Source organism: Plutella xylostella, chromosome Z (genome assembly GCF_932276165.1).
Source record: "Plutella xylostella chromosome Z, ilPluXylo3.1, whole genome shotgun sequence".
In the NCBI taxonomy this organism is placed as follows: Eukaryota; Metazoa; Arthropoda; class Insecta; order Lepidoptera; family Plutellidae; genus Plutella; species Plutella xylostella.
Window position 1 is genome coordinate 10,887,423 of NC_064012.1, and position 20,462 is coordinate 10,907,884.

A 20,462-nucleotide genomic window follows, 5' to 3' on the forward strand; every position below is an offset into this window, starting at 1 on the left:
TGTATCGATATTTTTCAGTATACTGTGCCATGTGTAAAGTCGTCATACTACACCATAAATGAAAATAAAACGTACACGATAAAACGGAACTTTAACGCAACAGTAAAACGAAGACATTGTTGTGGGAAGCTACCGTAAGTTACGCGGAAAAAATTGAACGGGCCCTTTCACCACAGATTAGTATGAATGTGTATCATGCTGTCAAATGTCAAAGTCAGATATTTCAGTCAAAGTGTCAATCAAATCACAAAGTTTACTTTGTTATTTTGATAAAAAATGGTATAAAATTAGGTTTTAAATAGTAGTTTCAATAAATTATTTTAAATTCTTAATACCTAATTCCGCGCGCAGGTATTTATCATTGTTGCCTTTATCATAATATTAAACAGTTTATGCTAGACCTACCAAGACATGCTATTTCATCATAAAACCACTTCGTCTTTCCACTCGTTGGTCACGTTAACTAAGTACCTACTCATTAACTATCACTATACATTGATAACAATAAATTAATTATTATGTTACACAGTCGATTTAAATTGTAGAGTTGACATAACTCTGTACTAGTAAATTCACGTCGCTTATTATCCACAAGATCATTTTTCATTTCCTATCTTTCGAAATTGTATCTAATGAATCAAATTTTATTATTTTCAGATAAAGGAAATGCTGATTAAATTCTGTCCCATTTAATTTACTTAGTTAACATACCTAATTGAGTGATTATAAGCCTACAGTAATATTATTATAAATATGATTAACTTATTAACACTGTACTTGTAAAGCTATGCTGAAATTAACTAATAGTTTTTGCAGATACTTGTGGCTTACATGTGAATGTTTACCCAGTAGAGTACTTGTGAAAATCCCCTTACAATCAAGTAGAGGAAAGTGCAGCTTTAGTCAAGTGCTACAAAGTTTGCCACTGTCAGGTCAGTTACCTCAACCAAATCAGCAGCTGAGACAGACTTCCACTTACAAAAAGATACCTCGTTGGAGAAAGAAGGCAAATGCAACCAAAAAAGGCAAGCAAATGAGTGAATCACTACAACCAACAGTAAGCAATGTCAGCCATGGGGGTCAGTTTGAAATGTAAGTATCAAAATTAATCATGAATATTCTAGATAATGTTCATTAAGTTCCATAATAATTGGTCTTGATTCAGTTCTGCCGCAGATAACAACCAGCCATCTACGAACCAATGGAAAAAGGCACCCAGTGAAGATGGAAGTAAAGGTTCTAGCAGTAAGATGATCCCGGAAAACTTCAGAACATGGGAGAAAGTCTCTAATTACTGCCATAATATAACAGGTAAAGGTTTAACTCAGCTATACTCAAACTGCGGCCCGCGGGCCGCATGTGGCCCGCCGGGCCTTTATCAGTGGCCCGCGAGCCGCGAGCCATGAGAGATAATACAGAATACATATACATTCTGTGTAAAAAGTATAGGGATTATATCCATGTTTTTTTTTTGTTATTCATCCAAATTTATTTAATCACCTTCATAGTTTGCTCCTTCAGAAACGATACACATGCCCCAACGAATTATCCAATCATCACAAAAAATTTCTAAACGCTGTTTTCACAGTTGTGTTTAAAACTCGCGGAGATTTTTCCTTATTGAAATAGTGCCTCGAAGTGGTAATTTGAGTTTAGGAAAAAAAAAGCTAGAGCCGTAGGCTGCAGCCATATCTGGTTAATATGGTGGATGCTCGATGGTATTTGTTGAGTGTCTGCTCAAAAATTCATTCACAATGGTGGTGCTTGTGCGAAAGGCGCGATATCGTGGTGCAAATAATTCGTCATGCAAATAAATACCTACTTTTCATTTCATTACAAAATCTTTTCAAGATTTTTTTTCCACAAATCTGGCTTTTTTCGTCGAATTCGCTGTATTAAATTCTACATAACCCGCAAATAATATTATTTTCCTACCATTCTGGCATATCTGGCAAGAATTCCGAATGGAGTGCACAACACCATGACAGTCAACATGACTTTAACTAACAATCGATAGAAGACAAAAAGGAAAATTCGCCGCGAGTACTAAACTCAACTCTTTGTTTTATTAATCTAATCCCGATACTTTTTACACAGAGTAGTATAGTACATTCATATGTTTTTTATATTATTAATCGATAGTTTAAATAGCTTACTAAAAGTTAAAGAAAAAAAAAAAATATTGCGGCCCGCGACACCATGACTTAAACATGTTTGTGGCCCGGCCCTTATATAAAAAAGGTTGAGTACCAATGGTTTAACTCATCAGGATATTATTAAAATGACTAAAATCCAGATTCAAGAACATGTTAATCGAAATAAATTATAGTATAAATTTTATGACAAATTGATAGGATGATGTAAATTTTATGACAAATGTACTTTAACATAAATAAAAAGACAATAAAATGAAATCATCAATCTGCTTCCCTAATTTCAGGAGGTCAATACTCCTTTGTAAGTGGGTACTTGTAACAGCTGCTATTTTCATATTGTTTCTTATTCTGAAAATGAATTTGAAGTATGCTGCCAACCAATACATATTCTGTATTAGTACTGTATTACTTGGATAACGTCTCATTCCTTTCAGGGCCGTCTTTCAGGTTCAAAGTTGTTTCCTACAATGTGCTGGCACAAGTTCTGCTAGAGATACATCCGTATCTGTACTCAGAATGTTATTCAAACGACTTGAAGTGGAAAGTTAGGGCCGATAGAATATATAATGAAATTGTTAGTTTGGCACCAGATGTAAGTATTTACATATGTATACAGGTGAGTCTTTCATAGGTGCACATCCAATAGTAGGTCACAGAGCTTTTTATTCTAAACAACTTTTGTTATGATGACCTTGGGAAATTCCCGAAAAAAAATATCTACTCCCCATACACAGTGTCATGTAAACAACCAATGCACCTATGAAAGACTCATCCTTTATATTTATTATAATTTTTTTATTAATACCATAAAGACGTACACATTATTTATGTGTATGGTCTTAGTTGATATCACTATTATACCTATACATAATGGATCAATCATTTCGTTCCAGATTATTTGCTTTCAAGAAGTGCAGGCATCTCACCTAAACTCATTTTATGAGAGGTTTGAACAAATTGGATACTCTGGTGTGTTCAAGAGGAAAACCGGCTCCAAATATGATGGTTGTGCAATTTACTTTAAAAAGGCGATTTTCCAACTAATGGATCAATGTGGTGTAAGTGTTTTTATAAATTAATTAAATTTATAAGTATGTACAAACCCTTAATGATATCTCCATTCTTTAAAAGGTTTTACTTCTTATTTATCCTCTGCCCATTTTTAAGGAAAAGCCAATGTAAAACCTTGTGCATCTTGTGACAAAGGGCATTTTTTAATAATCATTTGCAAAGTTCCTTTGAATCTTTTCAATATTTTTAATTATTATTAATTATAGGCTTCTTAACATTCATTTTAACACAATCATCAGATTTATTTACAAGTTTCTTACTTTCCTACATACAAACAAAGCCACTAAATTATCAATGTAACAATTCCAGGTGGAATTCCTGCAACCTCAGCTACCGATTCTCAACCGCGACAACGTCGGGTTGATGGTGAAACTCGTCGCCAATTCCGCGCCAGAATCGCCGTTCATCGTGGCCACAACCCACCTGCTCTACAACCCGAAGCGAACTGACGTCAGACTAGCGCAACTGCAGATGTTACTGGCTGAGATTGACAGATTCGCTTACTTCAATAATGGACGGACGTAAGTTGTTTATTGGCATGTTATAAATTGGCAAATATTCAATTTTATTCTTTGTTGGGGTGTTACTGTCTACACCTGGCTAGTGTGTTCTCAAATGGAAGTTTTACACATTTCCCCATAAGGTTTAAACAGCTTTTTAAGCTTTAGCAACAGCCTTTTACGGGGCTTATACCTACAAATTTGTTGTTATATTTTTCAGATGCGGCCATTTACCGATAATATTGACTGGAGATTTTAACTCTACACCGGACAGCGCAGTAGTCAGACTATTGGACATAGGACAAGTAAAGTAATTAATATTTGATGTTGTACTTAATTGATTTATTTATGTTATTGCTTACAAAATTCCAAGACCAAATTACCCCAATTTTTAAAACATTTAATTTAGAATATGGTCAAAATATTTACGTTTTTAGTTGGTAATATTTTTATGCGCTGTTAAATGTATTTGAACATTGCATATATTCCGTTTAGTACCTAGTAATTTGGTGCTTTTGTCACTGGAACCGACTCATTGCTCGTAATTATGTTCTTTCATAGATTCTTGAGAAATATCTCATAACGTTGTATTTATTGTATTTATATTTTGCCAGTGCCGCCCCATTCCGTGACATATCTGACTGGAGGAACGTCGGCATCACAGACTACTGCCAGCACCTGTCCGTCTATCTGAGTCGGTTGCGGGGTGAGCCCATACCGAATTATAGCGCTATGAAGGTGTGTCTATTGTATTTGATTCGTCTACTCGTACTTATGCCACAGAGTCGTAATTTTTTTCATATCTATAAAGATACGAATTAGAGAAGCGTATATAAAGATGGCTGCGATTACACTTTTGTGCTTTGTCAAACTAAACTAACCAACTGTCAGTCTTTGAAAGAATGAATAGTCTTCTATCTTCCAGTTCTTAGTTCGATAAGGTACAAAAGTGCATTCGCTGCCGACTTCAGAACTATCAAGTTTCAACAGCACTGCTCTTTAAATTCCAGATTCGCAACAGTGACTACTGCTCCGAGGAGCCGACCCTAGACGACTGGATGGACATCCACCAGTACAGTGAGCTGTTCAATTCGACCCTAGTTGGGTACTGTTTGCAGCTACAGTCAGCCTACGACAGGGTCAAGTCGGACGGGCGGCGCGAAGCTACCACGTTTCAAGACTATTGGGTCACTGTGGATTATATCTATTTTAGGTAAGCGTTTTTGGTTTTTGCCAGTGCCGTGTGGACTAAATGTAGTGGTATTCACTACATTTAGTCCACACGGCACGCTTTACACGGTAGAGTTTTCAATGTGCATATCACGAGTACTGTCGACTTAAGTGGATAATAATTAGATAGGGGATAACTGGTTTGGCATGCGTTTTATTAGTTAGATACTAAGGTTACCGATAGGGGAACTGATCAAGATGTCATACAAATTGCTATCGAAATACGCTATCGACTTGGGTCGACAATACTCGTGATTCGCATGTACTGATCAAGCTTTGAAGTTATAAATGCTACCCCAAAGTTCGTACTGTCGTTTGTTACCGCAAGAATTTTATAGTTACGAGTATAATAAGGGACCAACTAAAAACTTATCTAATAATCATTATTTTCTTCTCCGCAGCCGCAACACGAATCTACATTTAATAGAGCGCCTGAGACTTCCAACTGCCGAGGAATGTGAATCGCTGGGGCTCCACTTACCCAACGCAGTGTATGGGTCAGACCACCTGTCTCTGGGCGCCCATTTCGAAATCAAACCCATCAAATGCTCACTTTGATACAAACTACGTAGCATTATTTGTGATTCAAGAAAGAACAGTTCAAAATTGGTATTATTAACTATAGTGTGACCATTAGCCCCAGTTTCACTATACTCTGCTAGATCATAACAAGGGATTAGTTCGTTGACTTATGACACTTCTGTCAAGAACTTAACATGGAGATGACGTATAATTGATGACATTACAATGTAAACGGGGTGTTAATGATCTAACAGACTATGGTGAAACTAGACTGTGTTGTGTACTCCTAGAGGTATGTGCGGCGCGGTGGGGGGAGGGGCAGCCACGGGCGTGACAGAGACAGAGATAGAGACTTGACATAGAAGTGACAGAGACAAAGATAGAGATGTGACAGAGCGCAACAGTCGATTCTCGACGCGCGCATACTTCAGAATGTACACCAGCAGTTATGGTCACATTATAAAAGATGACTAGTATTCTATGACATTCTGTAAAGACAACATAACGTGTAAATTGAGGCTATATAAATGTATAGTGTACATTGTATTCTTACCCGATTTTATACCGCTAGTGGATCTTGATGGCATAAGCCTTGTAAAATACTTGGGCCACCTATGTACTTACAGTTCAAAAATACAAGCAATAATTTACAATTACTAATGTTAGAATTTCATATCACTATTACTAAGCTTCAGGTGCAATAGCATTTTACAGGGGTTATACTCCCTGTACGAATTGTTTCAAAAAGGTTGAACAAAGGAGGAAGACATAAACAACAGGAATGTGTAATTTTATTATCATGATTAGGTAGGTATTCACCAAACATTTAAGATCGCCAAGAAATATGATTGTAACTAGTCTTAACAGCATGTTGTATATTTTCTTATTTTTTCTATGATTCTTTATTAAAAATGGGTCGGTCCTCAATGTTTTAATGATTATTGAATTGTATAATTTTGTAAGAGTTTGGTTTTTATCTTTTTAGTTGTTACTTATTAAAATATTCGTGCTAGCAATAAACGTTGGTAAATTTATAAGGCAGAAAATATAGCAATAACTTTTGTAGGCAATAATTGAGTTTTAAGTGTTTTGTGCGTAGTACGGGAAACTCTAGATTGACGAAATACTTACGAATTTTTGAAGAGCTATTGTATTTCATCCATTAAAAGTAGCCCATTTGAACTAGAGATGAGTTCCTGTACCCTGTGGTATATTCTCGCAATTATTATTGCGCGGTATTTGATTTCTGTTATTAAACATTACTGTTACTAACATTACCCACGAAGTTTTGGCCATATGAAAGAATGCCTAATACTCAAACTATGGAAAAAAAGGTTTTAATTCTTATGATAAGCTTTACGTAGTTACTTTCGGTAGAATATAGAATTGATTTTGGAAACAGAAATAAAGGAGGAAAATATTTTATCTTATTACTTTTTTATTTTATTTAAGTAATTCCCTTTTAACCCACACTGCATAAAGAAGTGAATTAAAGGTAAGTACCTACCTACTTAGTTACTTAGTCACTTCAAATAATAAATTAGTAGGTAGTTAGGTAGGTCTGTACTCAATTTAGTTACTCAAGTACTCTGCTTGTGAGTGTCACCTACGTCCTACGTCCGAAAAGGATAAAGCAGATTGGAAGCTGAAGGTAAAGAGGTATGTAGGTATAGGTACCTATACGTATACGACTAGGAATGTAGGCGTCCCAGATGTAAGAAGGGACTTACCTAACTACCTAAAAGTTGTGGTGTATGATGAGGTGGTGAATTTTCAGGACCTCTGCATTAGTCCCAGACAAAAAATCAGCTATGGATGTCTTTTAAGCAAGTACTGATATAGTAAAAACTCGCTGCCCGGACCCGGACTAACAAAAACATTATTTTAGCTACCTTTACCATCGCCTCATCCTTGTGCCAGTAGGAATAAAGTACAAAATCGTTTAACAAGATAACAATACTGTCCCGCTAACGTGAGCACGTTTTTAGAAGCGTGCATTATAGTGTTGTGCATATTCACTCAAGAATGTCTCGATTTCTTATCGGCTTACATTAACCGATGGTGCAGTGAAAATCGACTAAAATTGTGTATGGTGTGAAGCTTACTCCGCTAGATGGTGACTCCCTTGCGCTATACAAATCCTCGTTTACTCGCCGCTATTGGAATAGAGTAAAACTCACACTCTCCATGCTGTAATAAAGGAAAGCACATTCGGCTAAATCTTTTTTTTTGTAATATTGCTTACACGGTCAAAAATCTATGTGATTCATATCGGTTCTGACAATAAACTTAATTAATTACTTTTTTCGTTGAGAACAGGGTACACGCATGTTAGGCACGTCCATTCAAGAGTGGTCCTATTTTTTTGTTTACGGAAATTTTACTTTAGCTTAGACGATAAGTACCTATTTTACCATACTTTTTATCTCCTTCTATTCCCAACGAAATAAGACCAAGGGTATGAAATGAAGTAGAATTAATTGTGATGTTGAATCGATTCAGTCATTTTAATCGAATGATGTCCCAACACTTTAACTGTCAGTCGAGCAAGTTCTCACGTCACGTTTTCATTACACAGACTTGTTTCGTTTGTTCGTGTTTGGTAGTTGGTGCGCGTCCTAAACTTTTGTGATTAATATGTTCCAAACAAACATATTCATCAAAATAATACATATCGGTGTTTTACAAGTGATAATAACTTAGAACCTAACTACTACAAGGACGATTGATTTACGACGACCCTGTATCATATCCCACAAGTAAGTTGTTAGCGATAGTTTTGAACTCTACAAAAGTTGTTATTCATTTGTTTTATGTCAATGTGCTTTATTTTTTAGTTAGTTTGGTAAAGATAGTACTTAATTTATTGGTAAAGTATATCCCATAGGCTTATTTGTGAAGGTCTGAACAAATCAACTAACTTTAGAAAAGTTTTAATTTTAATAACTTTGTCTTATTAACATTTGATTACCTTTCTGCCTGTGCCTATGTATAATTTATAATATTATCTGTTATTCATTTGCTTTCTTAGAGATTTTAAACTTGTAGGAATATTGAGAAATGTATATTTATAAGTAGATGTACCTACAGTAAGTATACTTGTTAGGCATCCCAACATGCCACACTTATAACCATAAACATAATTAATTCTAGTTACTTTTGTAGGTGCTTACCTATATCAGAAATTAGAGTAGCTGTAGTGTTTGTGTTTAATCTAAGATTAAGCAGGAGCACTGGGAAATGTTAAGTTTGGACTGGTCACAAAATATTTTTATTTCATAATTTGATGTGATACCTTGATAATTTCGTGTTTAAGTAACTTTCTAATCTTCTAACTGCAACATATACAGTAAAAAAGCTTAAAATTGAAAATATTCTTATATTCATAGACAAACATTTCTAAAATAAACAAAATTACTTCTCTATCGACTTCTTCTCTCTAATCAACATGAATTAATTATAAAATGGAGCCAATTTTGGGAATATTAGCCGTAAGGGGATTTTACTGATGTAGATAGCGCCACCATGTGTGGTGGTAGGTACTTACATATTTTCCATATGCATTCTTAAGTTCACAAAAATTATCAGGACTTTTTGTTACAAAATATACCATAATATCTTTGTACTTTTTACTGTTAGAAATATCTCCAATGTCTTACAGAATAAAAGCAATTACAAAACATAAAAGCATTAAAAATACTCATTCTTGTCCGCCTCTAAGTATAACTGCGTCCGGACTCCGGACCACAAAATTATGAAAACAAAAAAAAAACTATATTTTTTATTAAAAAAGTAACCATTTTTTTGTCAGCATTTGGTTACTTATCAAATCAAATATTGCTTAACTAGTACTCCAACTACCATGGCACTAGTCTTAGCTGATTTAGTTGAGGTGCATTATTACAAAGCTTACAAGTACATACTGGAGAGAGCAAAGTACCTACTTGTGATATATATGTGCAATATGAGCATTGCACCCTCCTAGAATAGAAATAATAGATTATGGTACTTAGTTAAGTATTAATTAATGTTAAAAACAAAGTATAGATATTTATAACAGGTAATGTACAAGTAGCCTCCCCCCAATCGAAAAGGAGTTTTTTTTTAAATAATACCTACACACTCTGATTTTGTAAAGTCTCAATGTAAAGTCAATTGCAAAATTTAGTGCTCTGACGCCTTTCTGGCACGCATAAATAGTGCGCGTGACAACACTATGTCGATGGGTAACAACCAGGCTATAACCTTGTTTCACGGGGAAAGACATCTGACAGAACCCTTATTACATTCGAATAAGGGTAGTTTTTGTTTGTATCAGATGTCTTTCCCCGTGAAACAAGGTTATAGCATATCATTGGCTTGCATTGCATCCAACTGTCTGTGGATATTCCCCTCTATTCTATTCACTGTGGGGGTGTAGAAGTACCTACCTGCACCTTGCTCTCTCGAATTGAACCTTTGGGCATATCCCCCATTTCTAAACTGCCTTCCTAAGCTTGGACCATTGACCACCACGCTGGTTAACTGCGAGTTGGTATGTGAATATCTATAAACTGTGCTAAATTAGATAACATGCACGTTTCTTCACGATGTTTTAGTTCACTGTAAGAGCGATGAGTATACATTAATTGTACCTACTTAAATTCCAACGAACTCATTGGTACATGTCACCGCCGGGATTCAAGGCGCGAGAAGCGGGCGCTAACCCGATGTTCTACCAACGCTTTAATACCTCCCTTCCAAAATTGACAGAATTTCAGTTGAGGTGTGGATTAGAGAGGCTCTACTGTTACTGTAACTTCTAGAATCGTAGGCCTCTCAACATGCTCTAGGTAACATGCAATTATTCAAGCATGTATTCAAATTACATAACTAACCTAGGCGAAGTCGAGTGACGTTTGTTTAATTAAATCATCCAATCGGTTATGTCGGCATTCGAAACGTGATCTCGATGACGATTAAGAGAACTAGGATCGGCAAATTGAAATAATATGCCATGATTTACCCCATTAGGTATTTAAGTTTTAATTCGAACTTTCTTATTTTTGGTCTGGTTGCACCTAAAGCCTACCCTGTAGCTAACTAAAAAAGTAAAAAGCTAAATACCTAAGTACTTTCTTATTTTTGGTCCAGCTCTACCTAAAACCTCTACCCCCGTAGCTGACCAAAAAAAGTGAAAAAGAAAAAACCCGTTATGACGTCTAGAAAGTTTCCGAGTCCTGCCCGCGGACACGTGATGACAATTGAACGATTTTCCTCCCACTTGCCACGCCGCTACCGACACGTGCCTTGACTCTGTTGTGATGTGACTTGCTACGAATGTATTGAAGCACGAATACGACCGTACGCCCGGCTCTGTAAGACTCATTCTCATTTGGCAAACGGTGAATGGAGAAACGTGCTGATTTCCGAGCTTAGCAGGGGGTTAGTCTGCGGTAGTCATCTGTTCATGTGCCGTAACTATTCGCTAAGTAAAATACGGACAAGTACAGGAGAATTTGTGCATTAAGGGTTCCGTAAAGATTCCGTAATATTACTAATTTAAAAGCGGCTACACCAAAGCCAAACTTACATGATAGTAATTGACTAATGACAATATACTTACTTATACTCTGTCCATTATATTATTGGTGCAAAGGAAAACCAACTTGACTTACCAGACATAAGGAAACGTCATAAATTCAATAACATAGTGGAAGCTATATCATGTTTGTTACCTACCCATAGAACAACTCGGACTCTAGCAAACGGACACAAAGTTAAGATAGAGAGAGTAGAGATCCCGCTTACAATGTTAATTTTTAGCCTAAATGAGCATAGAACTATTCCATACACAAATGATTTAAATGAAATAAGAGGTTCTACCTTTTTTGGCATAAGATTTATTTGCCTAATCTCGTATTGCATAGTAACGTTTGGTCAAAGTCTCGTTACGCCGAAAATCGTATGGCATAAATCTCGTTTAGTAAAAAGTTATTTCGCATAACATTGTTTAGCCTAATAATGGTATGGCCAAATCTTGAATAGCCTAATAATGCTATGGCATAGGTTTATTAGGTTTATACAAAGTAATAATATTCGTTTGGCTTTAACTTTGACGGAGCGTCTCCCTACATAGCGCAAACTGGTGCCTTGTATTGTTTCCGCTGTTTGGAAAACGCTCCGCTCCGCTTCGCTGCGCTCCGCTTTGGTTTTGATGAACATGTGCACCTAACACGCTCCTCCTCGCTTTGCTCGTCGTCGCACCTATTTTTAGGTTTCGATCTCATGGGGTTTGTAATAATTATATTGGTCGTTAACTTTCGATTTTTTGATCATACAATATCGTGATTTTCGGGATGTAGGAGAAAAATACCACAATTTGTACATTTACTACATACTTAATATATTATTTATAAAGATAACATTAGGAGAAACAAGATTATACATAGGTATAGACGAACATAAATTTGAGCAAACGAAACTTAGGTGTTTAAAGATTGTGCCTACAGAGTTTTAGACGAAACGAGCCTTATGCCACATAAGTCTTGGCAAAGTGATGGTTCGGCCAAAAAAGTTTAGACCATACGAGTTATGCGAAATGAGTTTTGGTCAATAAAGATTATGCGAGATGAGCGGAACCCGAAATAAGATACTATAGTTTACGATACGATACTTTCGCCTAAGCAATTTGAACGAAATGCGTCGTATTGCTGCTCAGATCCTTGGCACAGGGTCGAATTACGAGCACATTTTAGCTCTGGGAACTACGGAGTTTAGTGTATTTACTATTTATATGATAACGTATTCTTGTATACTTACCATTTTCGAGTTTAATAATAACGATGTCAGTATTGTCTTAGCCAATAACAGCCCCAGGGGTTGGGAATTAACTATATTATTCGTGTTAGAGTTGGAGGCAAACACAGATCTAAGGTTTGCCTGCATGCCATGGCAAACGGATATATGTCAGTCAGATAAGCATCAGACCAGCCAGGGTGCGCCGAACCGATGTTATACATAACATGTATAAGCTACAGTGAATAAGTCAACCTTTGTTGCACTCATTGTCTATACCTATGTATTAAAATCGGCTAAATTTCACCAAACTATAATTTGATCTAAATTCCATTAGCATTAAACTTTTATTTTATCGCCACAAAAGATACCTATAAAAATATGTATTGTTAAAAAAGGGTGGTTATAGTAAGCCAAAACCGGGTGATTCAAAGATTTCGTTTTCTGAACAACTTTAGCTGTTTGAGCATAGGAGTTTTCTTCACCCATACACAAACTTTGCGTAAAATTAAGCTTGCGAATCTTCTTTCTACGCGAAAGTTTTCAGAGCATAATTATTATACAACGTTGATCGACATAATACACGCACGAGCAATCAAAAAGTTCAAGTGACAATAGCATTAAATTATAAAATATAGGTACGAAGGTACGAATACTTCCAAAAATATTTTGCTCAAATTTTAAATAAAATGTTTTAAAAAAATCGAGTTGTTTGGTGTCGCTATTTTGTGAGTGGAACTTTTTCATTGCTCGTAAATAGATAGTGAAATTACCACCTCTGCAATTTAAATCACGTAGAAGTGGCCATCCCGTTTTTAGGCTACACTTGTTACTTGTTTTTGCTCGATATGAGCTCGTTACGAGCCAAAGACGACTATTCGGCAAGCCGGAACAGCGAGCCGTAAGGAATGATACAATACATTTCTAACTAATAAATTATGCGAATATTCACATCTATCGAATATTCAATGTCAGTCGACATCTTAACAATGTATTAAATACAATTTTTTAATCGGCAATTATCCGAATATTAGCCGAAAAGGCCGGCTGACCTAAACCTGCCCTATACCTACAAAGATATAACATATGTACGCTCCACCTGTTATACCCTGCTAGTGACGTATTTGCATAAAAAGGGCTAAGATTAGTAACGTGACGGGTTCAGCAAGGCGCGCCACGTGATGCTAGCTTTCCCAACCAACGTCAGTGTGGGAGAGGCAACGTTAGACCTAAGTAAAACCTAAAAATAACATTGAAAGGCTGTGCGTTGTAAAAACCCTTCTATGGCTGCTGAGCGAACTTATGTTATTGTTGAACGTTGCGATAATGCCCAATTTCTTTTTCAATATTTCATGCTTTTAATGAGGCTGCGGTGCTTTATAGCGATGTATAATAAATGATATTATATGATAATTTTGACGCGTGCTTATAATCTGAAACTCAAGCCTTGTACCTACCTACTCCGATGCAAGATTCACAGGTGTCCATTGCTGCACTCAGTTTATGCTGACGCTCCAATTTAAGTCCCAATAAGGCCTGTCCAGGATATTTCCGACACATTCAAGACCTTTCAAGAAAGAGATGTACCTACCTACACTACATGTATATTGTAATGATGATGTGTTCTGCCCAGTCAGGAATTGAACCGGGAGCCTCGGCATTCATACAGCCAGGCAACGAATCTATGTACCACTGCGCAGTGCTCGCGTCCTTTATCAATTATTGTAACTACGGGGAAGTGTCTGTTATTATTATAATAAATTTTGTTTATTTCACAGAAACATGGATAGCCTTGACGATTCGGAGACACACGCAAAGATATCGGATTCCGCTTACTCCCATAGCTGCAGCAACAGCCAAGGGCGTAGAAGGTAACAATAACAATCCATGATTATATATGTATTATATAGTATCACCTTACAGCCGTTTCCAGCCTTATGTATTCATTACATGTACAGTTAATGAAAATCTAACAAGTACCTACAGAGTTTACTTAACGTATGAGGCACCTAATGAACATTTATGAATGTATAATGAAAAACATAAATAAGTACTTTATAAATCTAGTACTAATTACAGTTCTAGTTCTAACTAAGCTAAGTTATACTCGTGAAACCACCAACACCTTACCACATGTCTCAAGTTGACCTAATTCGACTTGACCTTTAAATGGATTGTGTTCGCTCAATTATTTACTCCGCTATTCCTTGAAAGTCGGAACTCCAAGTTTTATTTTTGTAACGTTTGACGTCTTTTACTCCACATCAGATTTCATTATTAATTCATTTGATAGGGGACAAGTTTGTTTGTGCCCTTATATTTACGGAAATAAATTCATTTACACATTACGATAGCCAGTAATCTTAAGTTCTTGTAAGCTTTAATAGCCTATCTGGTATAGATTTGACCCTATAATAAGTTACCGTTAGAACTATATAGTGTTCTATACAAAGATATGTTTTGAAGAGTAAATATCGTTTTATTTGCTAATCTCCTGGTGAAGAATTAGTGACATGACGCTACAATTCCTTTTGCAGTCACACCTCAACATCGACCCATTCGGGCAGCCACTCCAGCGGAAGCAGTGGTTATGGCGGCAAACCATCCACTTCCGGAAGCAAGTAAGTGTATTTAATACTTTTTTTTAGGAACTGACTTTTTAATCTTCGCTTCGTCTTAAATGATTGACCGCGGGAACTGCGAGATTATTAGTTGTTTAGATGTTAATCCGAAGCCTTAAAAGGTTATCCCACTGGAAATTTGGAGATGAAATGTAGCTTAGATGTTAATCCAGCTTCACAGCATACTATATGCCAAAAAACTGAATAAAAGTATCCTTTGTACCCACCGACCAATAACGACCGAGCTTTCTAACGACATAGCTCTGGTAGTTATTCGTCGGTGGGTACATTCCGCCCCTCATCCTTTGTCCAGCAGGTCTGTCACATCCATACTGACAAACTTTCACGTTTATAATATTAGTCGTATTTTCAAACAGGCCTTTTATCTTTTGCAAAGCAATAACAAATTCTTCACCCGACAGCAACAGCAATAGCCTCGGGCAGCCACCAGAGAAGCGGTCCAAAGACAAAATTGAGAAGAAGAAGAAGCCGTCACAGCTGGAGACCATCATTGCCGAGGAGACCCTGAGGCCCACCGTCATCGAGTCCACCAAGATCAGTGAAGACCAGGAGCAGGTTAAGGAAAATGGTATGTTCAATTTCTTTCTTATTATTATTATCACAATATTTCAGCCATAGAACAACGCGGACTCGGGTGTACCCTCGGGAAGCGTCATAGCGATCTTTCTTGATACAAAAAAGTCTGCCAATTTTTGCGGGGGGAAATTTTACCGTTTACCATGATTATGTCTCATGGGTCATATCATTATGAGTTTTAATTCCCAGCAATAAGGGTTACGTGAAGTGACATTTAATAATGAACACAGTGTCTTCATTTTTCTTGCCAATGGATGTAACAATTATCGATAAGTGTTATCGATGAATTCGAGAACATGGGTTAGAAATACAAATTTCAAATTAATTAGGTATAGTTAAATTTAATTAGGAATGATTAATAAACGAAGTCACCCGCTTTTCGCTGTACATTTATACTCACGTGATAGGTCGCGAGCCGTATCGCCGTTTTTGAATGAGTACAATGCACTGAAGTTGTCGAGTGAAGCAAGCTGAAGTGGGCAACCCGACGGTCAGATGCTTTCAAGCCGCCCGAAGGCCTCTGACTAGGCTTAACGACTGCTGCCGAAGCAGCAACTGGGACCCACGGCTTAACGTACCGTCCGAAGCACGGAAGCGTCCAGAAAAGAACCATTTGAAATGGCAATGGCTGACCGTGTCAGTTGTTGCTTAACCTCAGTGATCAGTTACGATTACTGAAGCCAATTCGACTACGGACGCTTCCCAACTATGACCTTTTTTGTCGATTAATACATATCTACATACCGGTACATCACTATTGCATTTTTTTGACATTGGTTGCTAGGAAACAGCTAATAACAATAAACCATGACCAAATCTGTGATCAACTCTGGAATCCGAATATTATATGAATTGAAGCTGTCATTTTAGTATGTAAACAAATCATTTTCTATGAAACGAACGCTTTGCCAACTAGATTGAGTCTAGTGAAAATTGAGACTGCAACTAGTTTTTATAAATCGGTGGGCCTTTCTGGCCTACCACCCCGCCAGAGGGGAACGTCTGCCTATTTCGTCTCCAGACCATTCATACTCAATGATTTCAGCTCACGATGTTCCCGTACCGGGTTTGTCTGCACCGGCAGCCCAGTTAACCGTAGGCGTATTGCTGAATCTCGTAAATTTCAATGACAAAATACTTATTTCGTCGCAGTCGTAGAACAGTGACGGATCTGATTTTTTTCGATTTTCGGATTATTGCAGATTCTTCTTTAAAATTTCATTATTTACCTATACAACAAAAGTTTTTTTTTTAATCTTTTATAATAAGCGAAATACAGAGTCGAAAACTGACGGTTTTGATTTTTTCGCGTAGAACATGGGCGCTTGTGCCGTCCCGTCGATGTTCCGCGGTGACCCTCGCCCCCCGCGACCCGCTCCCGCGCGACGGTTTGTTTGTTCTGTCAGTGTTCTCTGTAGGAGCACATGGAACACGTAATGAGTACTTAGAATGTTTTTTTGCTATAATTATTATTTAAAAAGTTTTGTTTTCCATGTAAATATTTTTTTAATACTTCTCCCATAGAACAAAGATGGTCTCTTAAATCCGTCGTTATTCTTGGAACTTTATTTAAAAAAATAAAAGCCCTAGTTTTCGCTAAAATCATTGAGAAGTTAGTTATAATTAGGTACGGTGTATTAAAAAAACAATATTGTTAGTTTGTTAAATTTAGTGACGGTATTTCAAATGCGACTATGTTCTTTGTCCTAACTATTGGTGTTTTGTATATACCGTCATTGTTTTATGGATAAGTGGTAGACGTGTGTAGATAACCGTCGTTATTCTTTGGAATTATTTTAGGATACGTCGTTGTTCTTTCCTAATATTACGTATTTTCAATGGAAAATAAATAAATTTATGATTTTTCAGTATATTTTTGCTAATTTATTATGTTTTAAAAACTATGTGCTAAAAAACAATGTAAAATTATGTACTTAAGTACTTTTTTTGTTCATCAACTCTACTGCCAGAGGCAGGTGACGATGGGAGCACGGTACCATGCGGGTAGGTTTGGAATTATGTTTTTCCAGCCATTAGCATGAGTTACCAAACATACAAACCAAGTCAGCCGCAGAATCCACATCAAACAAAAATTTCTGTATTAACAGTTACCTCAATAGTAAACAGTTACATCAACTGCAAAGGGAAAGTCCTAGCATCAACCGAATGCTGGTGATTGTCAAACAGCTGAGGATAATGACCATCGCGAAGCAGTTTGAGAGGATCCTTACATGGCTACGGATAAGATGACAGCAATTTCCTTCATTGACTGACCACAATCAGTAAATTCTCTACTTCTAGGGGTGAATGGCATCGCGGGGGAGTCAACGTGATCGGACAGCAGTGAATTTACTGTTTGCGGGCAGTAAATAATTAAGGAAATTGGTATCATCTTATCTGTAGCTATGTAAGGATCATCTTGAACTGCTTGGGGATGATAATTTTCCTCAGCTGTTTCACAATCACCAGCACTCGATTCATACTGGGGCTTTTCCTCTTAAAAATAGGTGAGCCCACTTTATTCACGTATTAATTTCAGGAAAAATTCCCCGTAAATTCTGTAATTCTCACATTATACTTACTTCTCCATAAAAAGGGTGAGAAATCCGACCTCGGAAACTATAGACCTGTTAGCTTGACATCACACATGTATAAATAATTCACAATCGCATCCGTCCTCTGCTGAACTAACATCAACCACCACAACAAGCCGGTTTCCGACCTAGTTATTCCACCGCGAACCCTCTATACATGCTCAATCAGATTATTGAAAAGTTCATAGAGCTTAACACACCACTTTACCATGTATTTATTGACTATACAAAAGGTTTCGACAGTATCTACCATCAAGCAATACTTTCCGCCCTTAACACCACAAAATTCATCCAACCTACATCGAACTCGTTGGTACTATCTACATAAACAGCTCAGCCAACGTGAAATTGGAAAAACCTGGTACTGGTCCAACGTTTCCGATTGAAAAGGGTGTCATACAAGGCGACCCTCGCTGTACACGCTTTACAATTTTCCTCAAAGAAGTCTTCAAGAAGTTGACACAGTCCTGGGAGGACAAGGACATCAATTTCGGAAGTAAAAAATAGTCAAACCTCGGTTTTGCGGACGATATTGCCCTATTCTCCCACTCAACGCCCGAGCTTCAACAAATGTTGCGAGAGCTATCCACGGCAAGCCTTGAAGTTGGACTAAAGGTGAACCGTTCGAAGACATGACCAACAGCACGAAACGTAGGGTTGAGGTAGATAGGCAGGAAATACAATATGTCAATGAGTAATTTATTTGGGTGAGATAGCGTCCTTCGTCGTGGGTGCTAAGACCGCCAAACTGAAGTGAGTAGTATGTCGTATGCAGCCGGATAGGTAGGGTAAAAATGCTACCAAATGGGTAGCCGATAACGGCCGCCGGCACAGGGGCAGACCCAGAAGAAGATAATGGGATGACCTAGACGTGTTTAGTAGGAACTGGAATGAAGAGGCCATGAACAGGGATAGCTGGAAGACCCAGGAAGAGACCTTTGCCCAGCAAAGGGTCACAAATGTCACAATTGAGTTGGGAAACTCCGTCACATATTCTCCTCGGCCAACCCTGATCAGAGAAGAAGACTTTTATAATTAGAGCCTGAAGACAAAAGTCTTCTTAAACCAGTGCATCTTGCTAGTGATGACGTATGGGGCAGATAGGTGGGCACTGACGGTAGTACTGGTCCACCGATTTAAAGTCGCCCAGCGTGCTATGCTTGGGGTTTCTCTGCTGGATCGTATCAGAAATGAGGGTATCCGACAGAGGACTAAGGTTACCGACATAGCTGTCAAAATGTGCAAGCTGATGTGGCAGTGGGCTGGCTATATCTGCCAAAGAACCGATAACCGTTGGGGTCGACGAATTCTCGAGTCACAAATAAGGACAACCGTAGGCTGGTAGCCAGTAGTGGCTGGATGAGGAAGCCCGAGGACCGAGTGTTGTGGAGCTCCTTGGGAGAGGCCTATGTTTAGCATTGGATGATTATTGACTGATGCTTGGACACAATGGGGTCTTCAAAAAACATTTTATAAAATAATTGTATTTTGTAAAAAAAATAGGACTTAAACAAAAAATAATATAGCGCAATCAGCACCCTCCTAAATAGGTTATTTAAAGATCCGTCTTTGAATTTTTCCATATATTCCCTAAAACAACGACGAAAAGTATAATACGCCATTAGATACGCAATAAAAGTCCGTAAAAAAACGACGTATCATATAATGCGATATAGTAGGATACATAGAACAATGAACTATCTGATTTTTCGGGAAACCTAGACTTATTACAGACTAATTATACAGGCTATATTGCAAAAGTCAATTCGTATAATAATGTGACCAAATTTCAAATGAATTGCTTCAGCCGTTTTCATTTTATCGAACAAAACGTTGTTTAAAAACTTTAACTGGCTCTCCTGTAAAGTTGCTGTTTTGCAGATCCGTCATTGTTCTACGACTGCGACGATTTATTTATTATGAAAAGGTCATTGTGCTTACGAAGATTTTCTTAAAGACGCAGGTAATGATGAGGATATTTAAAATAGAACCAGGTGGCCAGTACAGAGCAGCATTACATTGCTGTGTACCTAACTAGTCCGTTGCAAGGTTAGGCCGTGTTGCATTTCAGACATAACTTTGAGGTGTTATGTTATGGTAGCGTTATAGTCCCAATTCAAGCGATAAATGTATGGTGGATGAGAGCCTATTGTCATACATACAATACATAAATAAACCATGGATGGGTTGACCTATTGTAATTAAAGCTTCACATCGTAGCAATATTTTGCCCGTTTGCCACCTTAAATTAGCGTACTTCAAAAACAAAAAGTTCGTCGAGCTTTAAGTACGCGTACTTACTTGTACGTCTATCTAGCCCTTTGTTAAGGGCCCGTACAGGGTGACGTGCCGCGCCAATTTTGGGTTTTCAATGCTCTTCACACAGCACACGCA

At 37.4% G+C, this 20,462-nt stretch overlaps 2 protein-coding genes across 4 annotated transcripts in view; both read left to right on the top strand.

Annotated features, from left to right (window-relative positions):
- The first annotated feature begins 203 nt into the window (after positions 1-203).
- LOC105381611 (protein angel homolog 1) lies at positions 204-6,910 on the top strand. Its single transcript, XM_048632796.1, has 10 exons — positions 204-351; positions 658-1,092; positions 1,166-1,311; positions 2,591-2,748; positions 3,050-3,214; positions 3,537-3,748; positions 3,948-4,037; positions 4,342-4,465; positions 4,738-4,940; positions 5,359-6,910. The coding sequence occupies exons 2-10, from the start codon at positions 788-790 to the stop codon at positions 5,513-5,515; spliced, it is 1,560 nt and encodes a 519-aa protein (XP_048488753.1). The 5' UTR covers positions 204-351; positions 658-787; the 3' UTR covers positions 5,516-6,910.
- Positions 6,911-8,022: 1,112 nt separating this feature from the next.
- The window catches only part of LOC105381610 (period circadian protein), a 36,262-nt gene continuing 23,822 nt past the window's right edge, over positions 8,023-20,462 (top strand). For all 3 annotated transcript variants that reach the window (XM_048632878.1, XM_048632879.1, XM_048632880.1), the window contains exons 1-4: positions 8,023-8,238; positions 14,035-14,127; positions 14,794-14,877; positions 15,300-15,466. In XM_048632878.1, the coding sequence (XP_048488835.1) occupies positions 14,039-14,127; positions 14,794-14,877; positions 15,300-15,466 (340 nt within the window). In that variant the 5' untranslated portion in view covers positions 8,023-8,238; positions 14,035-14,038. The remainder of the gene's footprint in view (positions 8,239-14,034; positions 14,128-14,793; positions 14,878-15,299; positions 15,467-20,462) is intronic.

Coding starts and splice junctions, on each gene's coding strand:
- LOC105381611 (XM_048632796.1), top strand. CDS start 788: ATGCTGAAATTAACTAATAGTTTTTGCAGATACTTGTGGCTTACATGT. Junction 3,215..3,536: donor AACTAATGGATCAATGTGGT/GTAAGTGTTTTT, acceptor TAACAATTCCAG/GTGGAATTCCTGCAACCTCA. Junction 4,941..5,358: donor GTGGATTATATCTATTTTAG/GTAAGCGTTTTT, acceptor TCTTCTCCGCAG/CCGCAACACGAATCTACATT.